The sequence below is a fragment of the Hyperolius riggenbachi genome, chromosome 9, assembly GCF_040937935.1.
Source record: "Hyperolius riggenbachi isolate aHypRig1 chromosome 9, aHypRig1.pri, whole genome shotgun sequence".
Taxonomy (NCBI): Eukaryota; Metazoa; Chordata; class Amphibia; order Anura; family Hyperoliidae; genus Hyperolius; species Hyperolius riggenbachi.
The window spans coordinates 45,192,457-45,212,474 of NC_090654.1; the positions used below are offsets into that span (position 1 = coordinate 45,192,457).

The 20,018-nt window shown below is 46.0% G+C and overlaps 1 protein-coding gene across 3 annotated transcripts in view; it reads left to right on the forward strand.

Moving 5' to 3' along the window:
- USP19 (ubiquitin specific peptidase 19) overlaps positions 1-20,018 on the forward strand; it is a 157,312-nt gene that overhangs the window by 59,794 nt on the left and 77,500 nt on the right. For all 3 annotated transcript variants that reach the window (XM_068252644.1, XM_068252645.1, XM_068252646.1), the window contains exons 5-9: positions 1,456-1,917; positions 9,814-10,147; positions 16,984-17,140; positions 18,237-18,308; positions 18,400-18,515. In XM_068252644.1, coding sequence (XP_068108745.1) covers positions 1,456-1,917; positions 9,814-10,147; positions 16,984-17,140; positions 18,237-18,308; positions 18,400-18,515 — 1,141 coding nt within the window. The remainder of the gene's footprint in view (positions 1-1,455; positions 1,918-9,813; positions 10,148-16,983; positions 17,141-18,236; positions 18,309-18,399; positions 18,516-20,018) is intronic.

A 20,018-nucleotide genomic window follows, 5' to 3' on the forward strand; every position in this document is an offset into this window, starting at 1 on the left:
CGTTATTATCTTTATAGCTAACATTTTTAAAACAAATGGCAGGCGTAAGTGATCGTACATATGGGGCTTGGCTAGTGTCAGACTGGGAGCTGGAAAAGCAGAGGAAATCCACCTGCTGGCCAAGCAGCAGAAACCCTGTGTTATCACTCCCAATAGAAACCTGCAGCAAGTCTTCACTGTGAGCAGCAACACCTGATTACTGCTGCCTGGCCAGCAAGTGGATTTCCTCAGCTTTTCCACCTCCCAGTCCAATACTGGGCTTGGCCTTTATGTAGCTAAACCCCACATCTGCCCTAATAGGAGGGGGGGCGACAAGTCTCTGATTTGCTAGTTGCGTGTGATCCAGTATTTAGTCATGGAGAAAATCCAAAGATATATCAACAAAGGTTATTTAGGTGATACCTTTAAAGTGAATCCGAGACTAAGCACCCTCGTGTATTTACCATATATATATATGTGAGAACAGTAGAGAAAACACCTACCCTGCTCTCTGTTTCATCCTTTACTGCTCAGCCGGCATGTTATCACCCCTGATAAAATCCCCGACTGAGTATTCAGTCTGGCTTTGCTCAGGAATCATTATAACTGAGTCTGTCTTCTCTGATGTCTTTTCAAGCCCAATCCTGCCCCCTTCTGGCTCTGCTTTCCTGTTCTGTATATTCAAAGCATCACAGAGCGCTGGGATGGGATGGGAGGAGCTGCTAATGTAAGGCTATATTGCAAAACTGTTTTTATTTATCTATATTTGTTAGTCATAAGAGGTTTTTAGAAATGGTTTCATTTTGCACAAAGCCCACTAAATAATATGCTTTTCTAATGAACCGTGTTTTGCGTGGAGTTATAGTAAAAAAAAAAAAAAAACAACGCAAAAAACGGCACACCAGAGTGGCGAAAATGCCAGGTATAGTATTTATTTTGTAAAATCTATTGGGATATGTTTATTTTGTGCCAAAGCGTTCATTTCTGGTTTTCTTTAATTACTTTAATGTACAAGATTTCTTTGCAAGCTTTCGACACTTTAAATTTCTTCTTCAGGCATGTTTCAGAACTGGATCAGAACCATACAATGTACTGAACTTTGTATGAAAATTGTGAAACATGTCTGAAGAAGAAACTTAGTTTGGAAAGCTTGCCAAGAAATCTTGTACAGTTAAGTTATTAAAGGTATCACCTAAATAACCTTTGTTGTTATGTCTTCGGATTCTGATTTGCTAGTCATGATCATGTGCTAAGGCAGGATGTCTGCAAATCTATCAGCTGATCAAACCAGTCACATGATCAGCTCTACGGTTTGCTCCCCTAACTTAGACTAGTGCCAATTTTTCTGCTTCTTTATAAAAACTAAATATCTGCAGTTCCAGGTGGACACTGGAAAGTCTACACTGTGTCATTAGTAAGTTGTTTTTTCATTCCTACTCCATAAAGTGAAACTTGACTGACTTTCTCTCCCATCAGAAAAAGAAGAAAGATCAGGGGAAGGCAGCTGCGATGAAGGAAAATGGGAAAGTGAAAGCTGCTTTGAAGCCGCCTGTTCCGGGGAAGAGTCAGGCGAAGCCTGCTGGGAACGCAGAGATGAAGAAGATGAAACCGGAGCAGAAGAGTGTCAAGCGAGGCCAGGAAACAGCTGAGATCCCAGCCGCAGGGCAGAGCCAGCTCTCCGGGAAAGCTGCTGGCAGCCCGGCCCCACAGAGCAGGACGCAGATTAAGAGGGGCTCTCCTCAGAAGCCGGTCTCCTCCGTCTCTGCACGGGACTCCAGCCCCCGCAGTCACAGAACTGTCACCACAGAGGATGCCACAAAGTGTGTGAGCGGCAAAGAAACAGGCAAACTCCCTGACAGGACTCAGGCTGGAGAGTGTGCAATGCTGCCCAAGCCTGCCGGTCCCCATGGAGACGCGCTGCATGCAAGGGGAGACGAGGTAAGGCTGCGCTGGGACCTCTGATGGGAAATCTGCTTTTTTTATGTGTAAATAAAAAATTGTGTATAATTTATTAAAGCCAATGGGAGCAGCTCATTAAAAAAAGAAAACCGATACTTACCTAAGGAGAGGGAAGGCTCTGGGACCTAGTGAGCCTTCCCTCTCCTTAGATAAGTATCTGGTTTCAAAGTATATTGGAGTTAAGCTGGCCATACACTAGGCCGATTCCCCGCCGATCGACAGCAGATTCGATCACTGGGATCGACAGCTCTTCACTTGTTCTGAGCCAAATCTTTCAACTTTCACAAATACAGCCTTCCTATCTCCTGTGAGGCGTAAAGGTAGCCATACACTGGTCGATTTGCCATTAGATCGACCAGCTGACAGATCCCTCTCTGTTCGAATCTGATCAGAGAGGGATCGTATGGCTGCCTTTACTGCAAACATACTGTGAATCGATTTCAGCCTGAAACCGTTCACAATCTGTGGTGGTGGTGCTGCTGCCGCTCCCCCCGCATACATCACCTGCTCCGCCGGCGCGACTCCCCAGGTCTCCGCTGTCTTCTTCTCCTCGCTGGTCTCCGGGTCCGGCAGGCTTCACTTCTTACTGTCTGGGGGAAGTTAAAACAGTAGAGCGCCCTCTACTGTTTAAACTTCCTGCCGGGACAGGAAGACGTGAAGCCTGCTGGATCCGGAGCCCAGCGCGGAGACGGAGCAGCAGTGACCGGGGGGATATTCGCCGGCCGGATCAGGTAATGTATTGCAGCTGTATTGCGTCGGTCGTCGGGCACTTGAACGCCACTAGCGACGCGCTCCCTACCCGTGGGTGGTCAACGGTAATTTCCGGCACGGAGCGATCGGCGGGACTGATCTATTTCAGGATGAAATAGATAGAAATTTAGCGTTAACGTTAACGATTTGACAGCAGATTCGATCCCAGTGATCGAATCTGCTGTCGATCGGTGGGTAATCGGCCTAGTGTATGGCCAGCTTAACTCACCCGATCGCTGTAATCTTGCACTCCCGCCAGATGCCCAGTGCTGAAACTGGCGTCTCTTCTGTGCATAACCTTAAAAAGACTCTGTAATTAAAAAAAAAATGCTCTAGGGGATACTTACCTCGGAAGGGGGAAGCCTCGGGGTCCCAATGAGGCTTCCCCCTCCTTAGCGGGCAATATTTACCTACCGTGATCCTGCACAGACGCACTAGTGGCTCTTCATTCGGGTAAGGCGGAAATAGCCAAACCGATCAGATCCGCTCTACTGCGCAGGCACAAAGGACTCACCCCTGCGCAGTAGGATCGATCGGGTTCGGCTATTTCCGCCTTAGACCCGAACAAAGAGAGCTGCTAGTGTGCCTGCGCAGGATTGTGGTGGGTAAATATTTACCTCGCCGCTATTCAGGGGGTTCCGGCACTGCAACGGGGGAAGCCTCGTTAGGATCCAGAGGCTTCGCCCTCCCAAGGTAAGTACCCCCCAGGGGCCCTTTTTTTTTTTTTTTTCTTATAATACAGGCTTTCTTTAACCCTTTCAGTCTGGCTCGGGTAAATGTCATGGATTCCCCATAGCAACCTTTAACAAAAAAAACAAAAAAAAAACTTCAGGCTGGAGTTTTGTATTGTTTTTTTTTTTTTTCTGTTATTGTGTGGATTTCATGTTTTGGGATGTACAAACACTAATATTCTATTACCTGCTTTCAAAACTGACTTCCTGTGAGAATAGGGATATCAATGCCTAGGAGAGCTCACAGAGATCTGCATGTGATCAGTTTGATCAGCTGATAGATTTTTAAGGCTGTCATTGGCTAGTCATGATCAGGTGCCCAATCTACACGATACGATTCTTTATACGATTCGATTACGATTCTATTTACGATCCGATTAAATCCGACATGTCCGATCAGGATTCGATTCAATGCGATTTGCCATTGTTTTGCAATGGCAAATCGAATTGTATCGAATCCTGATCGGACATGTCGGATTTAATCGGATCGTAAATAGAATCGTAATCGAATCGTATAAACGTTCGTATCGTGTAGATTGGGCTTTAAACCAGGAATTCATCACTGCAAATCCGAACCTTACAAATCAGACTGATCACATACTTGTCCATAAGTTCTGCTAAGGATTTGCCATCCCTGTGTGAGAATGTCAGATGTGGCTGGGTTAAGGTGGTCACTAATGAGCCAATTTCTAGTGAAAAAATCGTTCGAGAGATCATAAATTCTGATTGGATTAGTTGGAAATCTCCGTTGATGGGCACAATCTGTTACAAACTATTATAAAAACGTCCATTTGAATTATCATTAAATCAAAATTTGGATTTTCTTGTTTGTTTTGATAGGAAGCAAAGATTGGTTTGTTGATGAAGTAGTGAACGATTTCACTTCCAATCAGAATTATCTGATCGCTCTAACGATTTTTCGCTAGAATTTGGATAGTGGCCACCTTTAGACTAGTGATGGGTCGTTCGCGAACGAGCCGGCTCTAATGCTACGTACACACATGCGACAACGATCGTTCGTTGAGGACGACGAACGAACTTTTAATTGACGAAAGAACGACCGAAGCAAAGTTAGTTCTATAAAGTGTGTAACGATCACATCGTTAGAACGAACGTTACACCACGTAAAAGCACTCAATGCGCCTGCGCATAAAATTGTAAAGTTCCTTGGAGAAAAAGTGAAGTACGCATGTCCAGCCTGGTACGAACGATCGTTTCCAACGATGTACCACTTTTGCTAACGATCGTCGGTGGTAAAAATCCGCCAAGACAGAACTTTGTTTTGTAGCGATTTGCCTCGTTCGTCGTTTGCCTTAATAGTCGTTGGTTCGTTTTTTGTAACGATCGTCGTTGGTAAAGATCGGGGAACGATCGTTACAAACGACTATAGTCGCATGTGTGTACGCACCTTAAGAGCCGGCTCTTTGATGCGAACGACAAGAGCCGGTTCTTGGTTTAGAAAGAGCCGATGCCTCAGCCGCCCAACACAGCTCTGATTTGCTGTGTAATAAAGGGCGCTGAGGCATGCTGGGAGATGTAGTCCTCCTCTTGCAGCTTGTAGGAGTGTATGGGGCAGAGCAGTAGCAGGAGGGATTGCCCAGTCAGAGAAGCAGTCTGGAGTTGTCATGGAGACGGGGGCGGGGCTTTACTCCGATTCTGAGTGGTGTTTAGAGATATTTAATGAAGAGCCGATTCAGAGCCGTAAGCGCCGGCTCTTTAATGGGAGCCGATTCAGAAGAACCGATTCCCCGAGAAGACCCGGAATTCCCGCTCACTCACTATTAGACTGAAAAGCAGTCTGAACTGTCCTGCACCTCCCTATTTCTTCATCACCCACATGAAGCAGTGAGGGAGGAGCTGGGAGAAGAGCCCAGCCAGTCTCTTCCTGTGAGCTCACAGTTGACCCCGCCCATCTCTCACCCACCACCCACCTCCCTTGTGCTACTAAGGGGGTCTTTCACACTGAAGCCGTGGGAAGTTTTTCAAATGGGAGATCGCAAAGCAAATCACATAGCACTGTGTTTGCTGTGCAGTTTTGAATGCAATGCCATTCATTTAACCTAATCCCAAAAGCAGGCAATCTGCAGCAGGCACTACGTTTTGCGAAAAAAAACTGATCACACCACACGGTACAGGGCACTGCAATTGCAATGGTAAGGGCCTGAGCCCACTGCTGCGTTTAAAAAAACCATACAAATGCATGCGTTTTTTAGGCATTTTTGAAACTCGTTTAAGTTTTAACACGTTTTAAAACTGATGAAAATGCACTAAAACGCCTGAAAACGCATTTCAAAAATGCTGTACGTTCAGACCCTAATAACCGTGCCCTTGCAAAAGGCAAAATGTGTGCACTTTGAAAACCGGATCAAAGCACATGCAGTGTGGAAGAGCCCTAAAAAGAAAGGCCTTTATCACATTATATGGGTAGTCCCCTACTTATGAACACCTGAATTATGAATTATACTACACTATATAGCAAGTTCTGAGTTGTGTATACATATTTTACACTTTTAAAAACAAAGCTGTGATCCAGCACTGGATAATGGAGGACAGAAGGAGGCACAAAGAGGAACAGGTGTGTGGCACAGAGGGGGACACTGAGAGGCACAGGGGACAGAGGTGACAGTGTTCTCACTTAATGAATGGATTCAGGTTAAGAATGACAGTTCTCTATCTTGTTTGCTAACCGGGGCTACCTGTACACGTTGCCATGAGCATTTTGGCAACGCATATGGTGAGTGACATGCAAGAACATCAGAAGTCCATCGATTGTACTGTCTGACGCTCTCACTTAATGCGCTGCTCAGCAGTGCGATGCGTTATTGCGCTGCTCAGCAGTGCGATGCGTTATTGCGCTGCTCAGCAGTGCGATGCGTTATTGCGCTGCTCAGCAGTGCGATGCGTTATTGCGCTGCTCAGCAGTGCAGTGCGTTATTGCACTGCTGGGCACATTTTTGCCAAAATGCAGCGCCGACTCATTCACTGAAGTGATTGGGATCAGCAGCACAACTCAGATGGCGTGCATTGCCTTCCGTTCGCACGCCCATCTGCATTGGATAGTGTGAACAAGGCCTAAAAGTGTATACAAGTAGCCTCAGGAAGGGGAAGCTTCTGAATACTAAAGAGGCTCTTCTCTTTCCAGTGTTTATGCTGGAAATACACGATGGCTTTTTTTGGGGGGTCTTCGATTCAATTTTCCGATCTATTTCTCGCTTGATTCTCTTATCATTTATTATCTATTTCAATTTACTTCTATGAGAAATTGATTACAAAAACGATTGAAAATAAGATCGGACGTATCGGAAATTATCTATCCAACCATCTACCTAACAACATAAAATTGTATGGTATATTCCTAGCATAACGACCTCTGAAAAAGAACTTGTTGGCAGGTTGTCAACTCAGTAAACAGCCGGGCCAGACTGGGTGTGTGTGCAATGGCGCAGACCTGATAGAATTGGGCTATTTCTGCCAGAGCCTGAGTGGGACAGTGCTGCTGCTCTTCGGGGGTCCCGGCCCTGGAACAGGGTGACGTACTAGGATGGGGGAAGCCTCTTTAGGATCCAGAGTCTTCACCCTCCCCCAAGGTAAGGATCAGGTTTTCTCGTCAAACAAAGTCACAGGTTTACTTTAAAGTGGTAGAAACAGGTAGGAAGGCAGTTTGCACAGCAGCAGTATGTAGCCAGCATGGAAGGGGGTTAGGCAGGTAGAACACACCTCACCCACGGTGTTGTAACTTGCGTGCTCTGATCCAAGGGAAGTATATACATGGAAGGAGAAGGAGCAGGAATGATTGGCACTGCAATGTACATATATTCTACAAGAAGTGAGGCACAGTCCGAATGTATAAATACAAGACAGTAGTGCAGCATACATGGACATACCGGTGCTCAGAGGTGTGGTGGTGACGGTGGGTGCTGGGCACTGCTCGCCTGATGGCCGTTTCGTGCTGTATTGAGCTTTAGCCTCCGTAGAAGCTCAATACAGCACGAAACGGCCATAAGGCGAGCCGTGCCCAGCACCCACCGTCACCACCACACCTCTGAGCACCGGTATGTCCATGTATGCTGCACTACTTTCTTGTATTTATGTACATTGCAGTGCCGATCATTCCTTCTCCTTTTACTTTAAAGTGTACCTGAACTCTTGCACAAGACAAAAGGATAACCTAGAGAAATGCCCCCTGTATATATTTAGAGAGTTTAGTCTATCTAGTTCCCCCTCATCTGTGACTAATCAAAAGTTGTAAATTGATCTCTCCCCTGTGTCAGCTGACTGCCATGGCAGATAAGCAAATTAGAAAGCACAGGATGTTAATAATATGCCTGCTTCCATGAATACAGGAAGTAGAAACAGTGCAGATTTATTGCAGGATTTGTATCAGCTGTAACAAAAAAGTTGTTTTTTTTTCTCTCTCTCTTTAGAGGTTATTATGCTGTTGCGTATCTTTTCGAGCAGAGAGAAAGTCCTGAGTTCAGGTCCGCTTTAAGCTCTATTCACACTCGCTTTTGACAGGTCGTTAAACTTCAAACAAATTGACTACAATGATTTTCTAAGGGCCAGTTCACATTAACACATTTTGTCTGTAGATCAGCGCAGTTTCCACCCCAGGATTTGTTTATAAAGGGCTGCATGTGCTCAATACCAATTATGGATCGGTAGCAGCTGCTGCACATTCAGTGTAACTCATCAGATTCCAGCTGCCATTGAGAATGCAGATCTGGAGAGATGGATCTGCGGCTTTAGTAAATGTGTGTGTGTAATGTCCCCTGGCTTCCCTGTAGCTGTGCCCAGTGAGGCCGCTAGCTGCTCTGACCCGCAGTATAAAGCCTGCAGCCCCTGGGCGGGTGGAGACTGTTTATTTCAGTAGCTGCAGTGACGAGCGTGGAAGCCACGACCGGGTGATTCTGTTACTAAAATTATACCGCTACATATTGTCCCCTGGATCTGGTTACCAAATGTGAAGTGTAGCTGCAGCTATAAATAGCCCAGTGTCATTCTCTGGTGACCGCTCGTCCTGGTAACCCGAAATTCCTGCCTGCGTGTTAAAGAGAAACTGTCATGTAAACTCTGTGAAATCCAGGAGGATTTGAGTGGGTGTGTATGTGTGTGGCAGTAAGACATGTCATTCCTGTGCATAAGCACTGAAAACCATGCATGAGCGGCTCCATGCTACTGCACAGGCCGTCAGTACGTGCTGCTGTGAGCTTTCAGAGGGTCCCAGGCAGTGGTCTGGAGGAGGATGTGGGACGCCTCTGGAGCATCCAGAGACTTCCCTCAACCCAGGTAAGGATCTGACATCACTGCTGCCAGTTGGGAGGAGCAAAGGTGGGAGCAGCGAGGCAGGTGGCAGCTCCCAAGATTTTTCATCTATTTTATGCTAAAATGGATTCACAATCTGTGTGTGGGCAGCCATTAGATTCGATCAGAGAGGGATCTATCCGATGGTCATTCTGGTGGCCATCTATAAGTGTATGGCGACCTTTACCGTTTTATTTTCAGTTTTAGAGTAGCAGTTGCAATATGAAGTGTAAACAGCAGCCATGACAGTGTGAGGTAGAATCTGGAGCATTCAGCTCTCAGGGGAAACATTTATTTACCATTTGAAGTTTTTTGGTTTTAATTTTATACATTTCTTATTATTATCTTAGCAAGAACAAACTTAATTGGTGCCCTATATTACAGTAACACGGGACATTTTTTCTGAATGAAATTTATCAACCATGGAATTTATTTTTTCAAATTATTTACAGTACATTTTATGTAACAAGTTTAGGTTGTACACTAAAACAGTCTAAAACAGCAGGTGAAACCGTTTTAGTGCAACAAGTCTCTATATATTACGACGGTCATCCAGAAAGTAACAGCTGTTTGTATCTGCCACGCAAGGTATTCTTCCTGTGTAATGTAACTTGCATCGGTCAGGATAACCTCTTCTCTCCCTGCACCGCTTGTCACATGACTGCAGAATGCTGGTAACTATTTGTTCAGCAGTATTAACATGGAGTCCCCCTCAACTCCTCCAACTCGTAGGTGAGGAGTGTGATACTACTATGACAAAACTATTGAAACCCCATAAATACATAAGATAGATGCTTAAATGAAGCAGGTAATTATTTGAAGAAATATTCAGAAGATAGCGTCTTATATAAAAATTAAAGATTCAGGAAATTATATTAAAAGAAACCGTTCTTTCCAAATGACTCTCATACTTATGACTGGAATGTTTATTTTCATGTGTCTCCATTGAAGAGACTCTTCCCACTTCCTCTCATTGTTGAATATTGACAGGAAGTGACATCACAAAATCGATCTCTAAACTTTCTCTATATATCCACAGCTGCAGAAAATAGTGTTTATGCTGTGTGTGATTTTTACTCTTTTCTCATTGAAGGCTGCCGTGTGTGACAAGACGACGACGCTTGTGCCGGATGAGCAGATGGTAGTCCAGCCTGTATGTCCCTCCATAGCCGGTGACAGGATGCAGGTGGATGTGGCTGCAGAAGTGACTCTTCCACCTAAGGAGGTGGCCTCTGACCCTCTGGCAGAACAGGGCATGCTTTGTCATGAGGACACCCTAAACCCCCCAATGTTACTTCATGATAAGGACACCAATTTGGCTTCCCCATTACATCCATCAATGCAAGAAATCCTTCCCCACCTGGAGCAAGTACAGGAAAAGCCAAAGGAGGCCAGTAAGGACTGGAGTCTGGAAGACGGCACATCAGGTAATTGTCTGACCAGGCTGGCATGTCTGTAACCTTGTAGTTGTAAACTGTTCCTACCACAATCTATAACTAAATTGTTCTGATCTGAAATGGTGGAACATATGATGACAACTTTGTATTCAGAAATGTTACACCAGTTTAACCTCCCTGTCATTCAGTTTCTGCTGGATTTCTGTGCAAAATGTGATCAAATTTAATTTTCATAACCTTTTTTCCTGTAACTTACCAAAATGTGTGAAGCAGGGTTCTGGTAAACATTTTGAGTTTAATAAAAGCTTGAAACACAAAATCTAAACTAAATTTCCAAATTGCTCCCCAAAATCTCTGATCAGTTGTATTTTCAAGCCGCAACTGCTCAACCTGCACGAATATGAAGGTAAAGAGAGATTGTTTGGCTGCCCATACACCGCAGGCTGATTCCAGATCGATTTCACCATGAAATCTCTCAGGAATCTGCCGCTCCCCCTGTATATGAATGTACCCCCATGTGTGCATTTATATATTACCTTTGCTGTGTCACCCACTGCGCAGTGCCCATTTATTTTCAGAATCCCCTGCATATTATTGTAGTTAGGTAGCCAGGTACAGGTGTCCCCCCAGTATAGGCTAGCTAGGTACAGGTGGTGTCCCCAGTCTAGGCTAGGTAGGTACAGTTGTTGCTCAATATAAGCTAGGTAGGTACAGGTGTTGCTCCGTATAGGCTATGTCCCCAAGGAGTCCCCAAGTATAAATTACAAGGCACAGGTGCCCCCCATTATAAATAAGGCACAGGTATCCCCCCAGTATAAATCTGTTAGGTGTAGGGGCTCCATAAAGGTTAGCTAGCAACAGATTAGAATGCATCTGTGCCCCCCACTCCCTTCCCCTCCCCCCCCCCCCCCCCCGATCGCTCCCGATCCCCCCCGTTCAGTTGCCTGCCCGCCCATTCGCTGGCTCACCATGCTTTGCAGAGTGCTGTGGGTGGTTTTCTTACCCATCCGCGCTTGTCCGCCTGGCACCATGCCGCCACCAGTAATACAGATCCCCCACTTTGTACCCGAGCGTCCGTCCGTCCCCTGGAGCAGTTTCTTGATCCACCCTGCACTTCCAGTTGTTCTAGCTGCAGTCTCACAGCTATGATCGCTGCTGTGGCGACAGGCGCCACTAGAGGGTGTCATAGCTGTGAGACTTCAGAGAGAACAACTGGAAGTGCAGGGTGGATCAAGAAGAAGATGAAGCTGCTCCAGGGGACGAACGGACACTTAGGGACAACGTGGGTTATCTGTATTACTGGGGGTGGCTTGGTGACGGGGACAAGCGCGGATGGGCAAGAAAACCACCCAGAGCACTCTGCAAAGAATGGTGAGCCAGCGAAAGGGCGGGCAGGCAACTGAAAGGGGGGAAGGGGGTGGAGGGCGCCGATACTATCTAATCTGTTGCTAGCTAACCTTTATGGAGCCCCTACACCTAACAGATTTATACTGGGGGGACACCTGTGCCTTTTAAAAAATCCTGAGCAGCATGCTGCCCGAAACTGTGTCGGGCATACCGCTTTTAGCATCAATTTCTTGCCTGACCGTGTCTGTCACACTGCTCAGGAGGTTAAAGGAGATAAAAAGGGTCAGTAGTTCATAGATTTTAGCTCTGGCATACTTCAATGAATGGGTCATTGAGCAAAAACAATAATAAAACCGTTAAAACTTAAAATTAGATTTAAACATAAAATAAAACTGTGGAATATCTTAAAAAGTCATTTTTGGGAGAAGGAAGATGGAAACGATTGTTCATTTCATTCATTTATTTTTCGCCTCGGGCGGCCAGAGACATTCTGGACCGGATGGCTCTGGCCGCTTTATGACCAGAGCCATCCTTGCTATTTTTTAGTACTGTAATTGTTGTGATTGGCTGGATATGCAGAAGCCCAGCGTGACATCAGAGGGAGCGGGTGAAGCGAACAGCTGAGGGAGCGACGAGACTGCGAGGCGGGGATGATTTGAAATCTGTCCTGGCAGGAATAACTGGCCATAAGTTCCAGAAGAGGTTAAAGAGAACCAGTGGCATAAAAAAAAATAGGAGAGGAAAGCCTTTGAGTCCTCCAGAGGCTTCTCACGCTGTCCTCTGGTACTCCACCGCTGCCCGGGACCCTCCTGCACATTACAACTGCGCTCCTCTACTGGCATGAGGGTGACCACGCCTGCACAAAAGCACAGAGCCGCTCTTGCATGAGCACCTCCAGCAATACTGCACAGGCGTGGCCTTACTTGTGCTTGAATAGGAGCGTGGGCCCGATATGATCACCAACATGCACTTATTCCAGGTTCACCTCTGGTACACTTGAGGCTGGGTGCACACATGGCTGTGCATTTCTGTCGTGTGCGTTTTTAGTGCGTTTGCGGTTTTTCCACATCTGCGTTTTTCTAGCGTTTTGTGTGCGCATTTACGCATTTGCAGTATGCATATACAAAACGCATGTGTGTTTTGTATGTTTTCCATGAGTTTTTCTGTTGCGTTTCATGCAAATCACTAGGAAGACGGAAATACATCAGAAAGCAATTTACAAAAAAATAAATAAATAATGAAAAATGTATTCAAAACGCATTACGTTGCGCTACCATTGACTTTCATTATGTGCGTTTTTGATGCGTTTTTGAAAAATATGCAACCAAACCAGCGTTTTGAAAACGCATACAAAACGCATATGCGTTTTTATGTGTATTTTGATGCGGCCCATTTGCTACCATTGCAGGCAAAAACGCAGCTTTTTCCACGCTAGCGTTTCTGTTAAGTGTGTTCCTAGCCTCAAATGAAGAACTTTACCGAAAGATAGTACTAGGGGAAAAAAATAAATCACAGCGTTGGAAAGTGAGAAGTTTAAGGGCAGTTTCCACTGTACCCGGTGTGATGCGGCTACATAGATGGCTGCATTGTGACCAATGCATGGCAATGGAAAAATTTCCATTGCGTGCTGGTTTTTCGTAGCGATGCGAGAATCTGCAGCATGCTGCAGATTCTCGCACAGTAGCTTCCGCCCGCCATCTTCTCCAATACACTTCTGCATCGGGAGATGCGGAAGTGACACGAATGGGAGTGGAAGTGATACGCAGCCGCATCGGCTCCCATTCACAAATAGAAACGGGCCCTAATAGAACATAGATCAAGAAATGATTGATACTCGCCATTTAACTTGTTCATGTTGTTTGTTCTGCCATGAGCCTACAGGTCAGCATCTTTACTACTGGTAGGCATTACCCAAACGAACAGCGCAAATGGCCCTTATCTATAAACATGCTCACTAACAATGTGATAGGCCTAAAAGGTTGTACAGCTGTTATCTCCCACAATGCAACAATGTTCACAAACAGGAAACTGTCATCACGCTGTTAGAGGGGTCTCACCACAATATCAGCCATATAGATGTCCCTGATGAGCTATTCGAAAAAAAGAATTAACGTGCGCAGTCCTGGCCGCACTTACCACTCGATCACGCTTGCGTACTGGGAGCAATCTGCACAAGCCCAGTTGCAGTTTTAACTGCACATGTGCAAGCTGGAAGTGCGCGCTTCTGAAACTGCGCATATGCAGTAGTACTTTACTGTGGCTGATGGCGGCGCAGTGGAGGGGACAGGGAGGATGGGAGCAGACTGACTACAGGGGGCTCGGGGAAGATCCAGTAATTATAAATACTTGTTGCTTTTATAGTCTCAGGTGCACTTTTAATTGTTGTCTGGTGTTTTTTTTTTTTTTTTTTTTTTAACTTGCCCATTACATCCTGCATTAGCCATTATCTGTAAACCATAAAGGGGACAACTGCTTCCATCTCCCCCCTCCTTGCCAGCTCTCCTCTGGCATCCCAGAACTTGTAGTGCCACTTCATGCAAGCTTATCTTATTATTACAGCACACTTGGCCGCCCCCAATCAGTTCTGCTGCATCATGTCACAGCTCTGGCTGGTGAGAAAAGGTTATGTTATCCCAACCTTACCCCCTCCCCCCCCCCCCTTCCTGATTACATTACCAGCTGCGTGGTGTTCTTGGAGACAGCATGAGGACCCAATGTCTTTGCCTTTTTTTCTTTCTCTCCACATTTCACAAGTTTGTTTTGCTTGTGATCAGTGGTTTGGCACATCTAGAGGTTGTGATGTTAGCCTCTGTAAGTTAGTCTTGGTGGGAAGCAGTGCGGTTTCCTCTGCTTGACCCGATCTCAAAACTTTTCGCAGAAGGATTTGTTCCTCCGCCAACAACATGAGACTCCACTCTGAAGGTAACTGAAGCTGAGTGCTTCTCTGTGCGGTGACGTGTTGACAGGCTTTACATGGCTGTACGGGCCAGATATAGGTAGCTGCTGTATGGAGATGGAACGGATGAGATTTATCGCCGGCGCCTGACTTGTGCATGTTATAAGAAACGTGCGAGTGAGCTTATTCAGTGCTTTAGGAGATGAGGAGGCTGTTTAGCAAATTGGAATCTGTTACGTTATAATCACTCACCTGCTGTGTTCCTGATTGTCTGCTAGTCACACTCCTAACAAGCTTTGCATTGCCCATATAAGGTGTAGCTTCCCTTTCCTCATCTGATTCGCTCCTCCGCTTTCCTCTCTGGGTATATTCTCCTCCCGTCGGGCTGGTTTGTTTTGATGGGTGTAGATGTTGAAATGACGCCGAGTCCTGATCACATGAAAGGCCTTAAAGGCGCTGAGAGGGAAACCTTTTCCATAGGGCAGCAGTTGGATTTTTAATGCCCAGCTCTAGACAAATCTCTCCTGTTTAGTTTATAGTTGTATTTATATACAGCGCTGCGTAATATGTTGGCGCTTTATAAATACAATAAATAATAATAATAATATAGCACTATTATTTTGCAGCGTTTTTAAAGAGGAACTTTAAAGTGAACCTCCAGACTAAAAATCCACTTGGCAGCACTGAAAAGGCCTGGTGTTTAACAGTTTCACAGCATCAGAACTTTGTTTTTCTTACCCAAGCCTCATTTTTAGCTGCACAAAAGCTAAGTTCTGCCCCATCAAAGAAAACTGCCCGGGGATTTTTCCCCTGATGCTGTACAAAGCATGATGGGATTTCAGATGATGTTCTCGTTGCTTAGCAACTGGGAGGGGTGATCAGGACAGTTGAAACTGTCTCATGCTCCCTGTCACCTCCTTTCAACCAAAAAGATGGCTGCCCTCATGAAATCACAAACCTTTGCCTGTTCTTTTAAAACAGGGTGGGTAAGAAATTATATTGCCTATCTATTTTTATTAACATAACAAATGTAACTTAATGACAGTATGTTTGTTTAGGCTGAAGTTCCTCTTTAACCCAGGATTGAACTTCCCAATCAGTAGCTGATGCCACCTTTTCCAGGAGAAATCTTTACCTTTTCTTGATTAGATCATCAGGGGGTCTGTATGGCTTATATTGTGGTGAAACCCCTCCCACAGTGTGATGTCATGACCATGGTCCTGACAGTTTCCTGTCTGTGAACCTCATTGCATTGTGGGAAATAAAGCCTTTTCCCAACTGCCAAGCAAGCCATATCTCCCCGTGTGCATAGAACTCTCAGTAAAGAACATTCCGTAAGGATCGCCTGGCAGAACTAAAGATGTCGCCACTAGTGATACATTTCAGAATGTAAATCCGGGAGAGGAGAGATGTTACAATGGGCAAACGCTGAATCTATAAATTAATATTTTAAAAAAATAAGCAATTTTATTCGTTATGTTTACTACCATTCCTCTCTTCCAAATGGACTCGCTGTGCCTTTGTCTCACAATGGAAACCCAATCATAATCTTGGTCTAAAATTCTTAATTGTAGCCTACAGTCAATTTTGGGGGAAAGCTAGGTAAGGTTTTAAGTATATATTAGGGTGGTTTTGGCTAGAGCAGGGAAATGTGCGGACACACGCACAATTAGGCCTGGGATCCACTTGTGATCCACTTTGCGATGGATAGCAAAGTGACTGCGATTTGCACAATCCCGGGATTTTGATAGCGTTTCCCGGAGCAATTGCAATTTGGCTCTGCAGCCACATATTTGTTTGTCTGGACCGTACAGCTTGGTGCACAGAAAGCGTACGTGTCAGGCGGCCAGTTTGCTGGGCGCAGGGTGTGCCGAATGACAGCTCTCCCCGTTGCCGATCAAATCCCCGGGGACATTAAATAAGAGTCCCTCTCCGAGTTGTCACAACTCTGAGGGAGATGTAATCTGGGGCTCAGCGATCCCTGGAACCCCGAATCGCCCTTACGCATCCCGCACAGTATAGCATTGCTGCTATAGCGGTACCTAGCTTTGGTGCTGAGCACCGAACCTGCTTCACTCAGAAATGCCCCCAGGATCACTTAGCAGCTCATCTCACCACATTGGTGTGATCAGGAGCCATCACCCTGAACACTTCCTTTTGCTAAATGTTTTGAACGTGGTGGATGGAGGAATAAAGGTTTGGATAAAGCGGACCAAAACTCTTGCACAGGAGACAGGAAAACTTAGAAAAATCCAGCCTGTGTGTGTTTGTTTAAAGAGAACAGCCTGTCTAATTCTCCCTTCTCAGCAAGTAATCACTAGTGTAGTCTATTTGAGCCGTCAGCTCTATGCTGATTTATATACAAATATGTAAACACCGGAGGTTAACTCTTTCTGTGCTCCCATGAAACCAGGAAGTAGACACTGCAGATTTATTGTAGGGGCTCTGTAAGTGTAACAAAAAATTTTTCTTTAATTTTACTATGCTGTTGCTTATCTTTTACAGCATAGAGGAAGTTCTGGGTTTAGGTCTGCTTTAAGGTGTCAGTGCAGAAATCTGGTAGAAGATAAATTAGGTTATTATTGTGTTCTGAAGAGTAGTAATTAGTTATTGCTTGTTTCAGATTCGGAGCCCTACGTGAACCTGACCTTTGTGAAGAATGACCATTATGAGAAGGGGAACGACGTGGTGGTGGTACACGTCTACGTGAAGGAGATCTGCAAGGACACCTCGCGGGTGCTGTTTCGGGAGCAGGATTTTACGCTGGTCTTCAGGACTGGGTAAGTTTTAAAAGGGTAAGCATGCTTATAAATATACTGAACCACCCTCACATTGTGCCCTGATGATCAGGACTGTTGTAGGCAGCTGTCACTCTCTTCCCTGGCATCGTTTTTGCATTGTTGCAAAAAAAATTTTCAGTTCCATATTGTTTTCTGTTGGCTTTTTTCCATGCATACCAATAAAGTGAATGTACATGAGAACATATATAATTCAAGTAAACCTCTGAAGCAAGCTGTAAAGAAAAAGACAAAAAACGTACTCATCTATTTAGAGGGAAGGCTCTGGTTCCCATAGGGCCTTCCCATATCTCTCTCTCTCTGCGTTTTCATTGCCCTGCTGTCCCCTATTCAAAATTGGCGCCTATGGTACTCTTTGGAGGGCTTTGGAAGCACCTTGAGTGTTTCCGAAGACTGACGCTTTGGGTTCTGCTATGCGAGAGCAAGATTATTGGTGTAATTTGGGTTCCGGCGATACCTGTACCCTGAATTACTTCTCCCTCCAAGTTGATACGACCTGGAGGGGAAATAGTATTTAACACCGCCTGGAGCTTTAGTGGTAGCAGGTTGAGACGTCATTTGTCTCACCCTGTGCCCCTCCCTGTATTAGGGAGTATTTTTTCCTTTTTCTTTCACTGCTCGTTTCAGGGTTACTTTCACTTCAAAATCTGATGCAATTTTCGCATAACAAATGCTGTTTTTCATTTTACATTGATTCGCGACTCGCATGTTCGCTGCGGAAAAAAAAATTCATCCCAGTTAAATTTTTATGCAGAAAGTCTACACATACCTCACACTGCTGTGCTGTTGCCATGCCAGATGCTGCAGACTTGTGACTGCTTACAGCCTCTAACTCCACCTCCTCCATGCTCCCCCCCCCCCCCCCCCCCCCCGTTTTCTATAGAACCTAGCATCTTTTCGGCGTCCACTGTCTGTGTATGCCATCATTTTATACCCTGCAACCCCCCCCCCCCCCCTAACTTCCAGTTGTCTGGGTTCCGGGACTTTGCTATATTAAGATATTTGGTGCATTTCATTGCAATTTGATGATGATTGCTATTGGCTGCTGGATAAATAGAAACTTTTCTGGTGTTTGCAGAGACTCCAACTTCCTGAGGCTCCACCCTGGTTGTGGCCCCGACACAGTCTTCCGGTGGCAAGTAAAGCTTAGGTGAGGAGCCGCAGTGTTAATAAGGTGCTGTTTATCTTTCTTCTGGATACCGATTGCAAGCAATAGACTGTCCCTCTGCTCTCTCTTCCAGGAACCTGATAGAGCCAGACCTGTGCAAATACCACTTCACGGGGACTCGCATTGACATCTCCCTGCAGAAGAAGCAGTGCCAGAGATGGGGAGGCTTGGAGGCTCCTGCAGCACAAGGTCTGCACCGTGACTTCCACCTTCCTCCAACATATTAACCCCTTACTGACCAGTTAATGCCGATAGGCGTCAGGAAGGCGGCAGCCCCAGGACCGCCTAAACCCGAAAGGAGTCAGGAGCAGCGGGCGGAGATTAACGGGGATTGCGTACGCCGATAATCAGTCTCCCAGCGGCGATCGCTGCTGTTAGACTGTTAGAGGGCGAATCTACCGTCTATTTACATTGTACAGCGCTCCGATCTACAGCAGTGCTGTACGGGGGACAGCCGTGTCTCTTGGCGGTCCCCTGGAGCGGCGCCATCGCGATCCCCTCTCATAGGCTGATGCCTATAAGAGGGATTGCAGTGATTGGATCTCGGGGGGGGGGGGGGGGGGGCAAAAATACATTAATAAACAATAGGCATTTTTATAGATAAAAAATAAGAAAATTAATTTAAAAAAAAAGACAGCAGCACTCAGATGCCACCAACAGAAAGCTCTGTTGGTGGCAAGAACAGGCATCATATAAACATTGAAAAAGACAGAAGTGAGTAGCGACAGACTCATCCCTGGCAGCGGCAGAAAGCTAGAACTCTGCAACAGTCAGAATCGGTTTCCTAGTCCTGCATACTCTGCTTCTGGCAGCACTCATTTTCTGTCATAGGTGTATGTCCAGCTCTTCCCAGCAGTCTGACAGCATGAAAATGCTGAACCAAGCAACAGACCCCTCCCCCCAAGAGCCTGCCATTTATCCCTACTTTTGGGGTGCTTCAAGTTATATGACCAAATTTACAAGCCAGAATTTTAAACTACAGAAGATTCTTCAACCCTCCTGGCGGTCTATTAGAAACCGCCAGAGGGCAGCGCAGCACTGTTTTTTAAATTGTATGTATTTTTTTTTTAAATTCTGTAGCGAGCCTAGGGCTCGCTACATGATAGCTGCTGTACAGCGGCATCCCACCGCCCGCTTCGATCGCCTCCGGCGATCTTTGATCAGGAAATCCCGTTCAAAGAACGGGATTTCCTGAAGGGCTTCCCCCGTCGCCATGGCGACGGGGCGGGATGACATCACCGACGTCATGGACGTCGTGACGTCTAAGGGAGTCCCGATCCCCCCCTCAGCGCTGCCTGGCACTAATTGGCCAGGCAGCGCACGGGGTCTGGGGGGGAGGGGCAGCTAATCGTCGGGTGGCGGCGGCGATCGGGCAGTACACGCAGTACAGTGCTAGCTGCGTGTACCAAACAAAAATTATGCGAATCGGCCCAGCAGGGCGTGAGAAATCCTCCTGCGCAGCATAGCCCGAGCTCAGCTCGGGCTTACCGCCGGGAAGGTTAAAAGGAACCCGAGGTGTGAGACTGTGAGACCTATAGAAGCTGCCATATTTATTTTCTTTTAAACAATACCAGTTGCCTGGCAGCCCTGCTGGTCTGTCTGGTCAGTAGGGTCTAAATCACACACCTGGAACAAGCATGCAGCTAATCTTGTCAATTTGTCATAGATTTGCATGTTTGTTCTGGGTCTCTA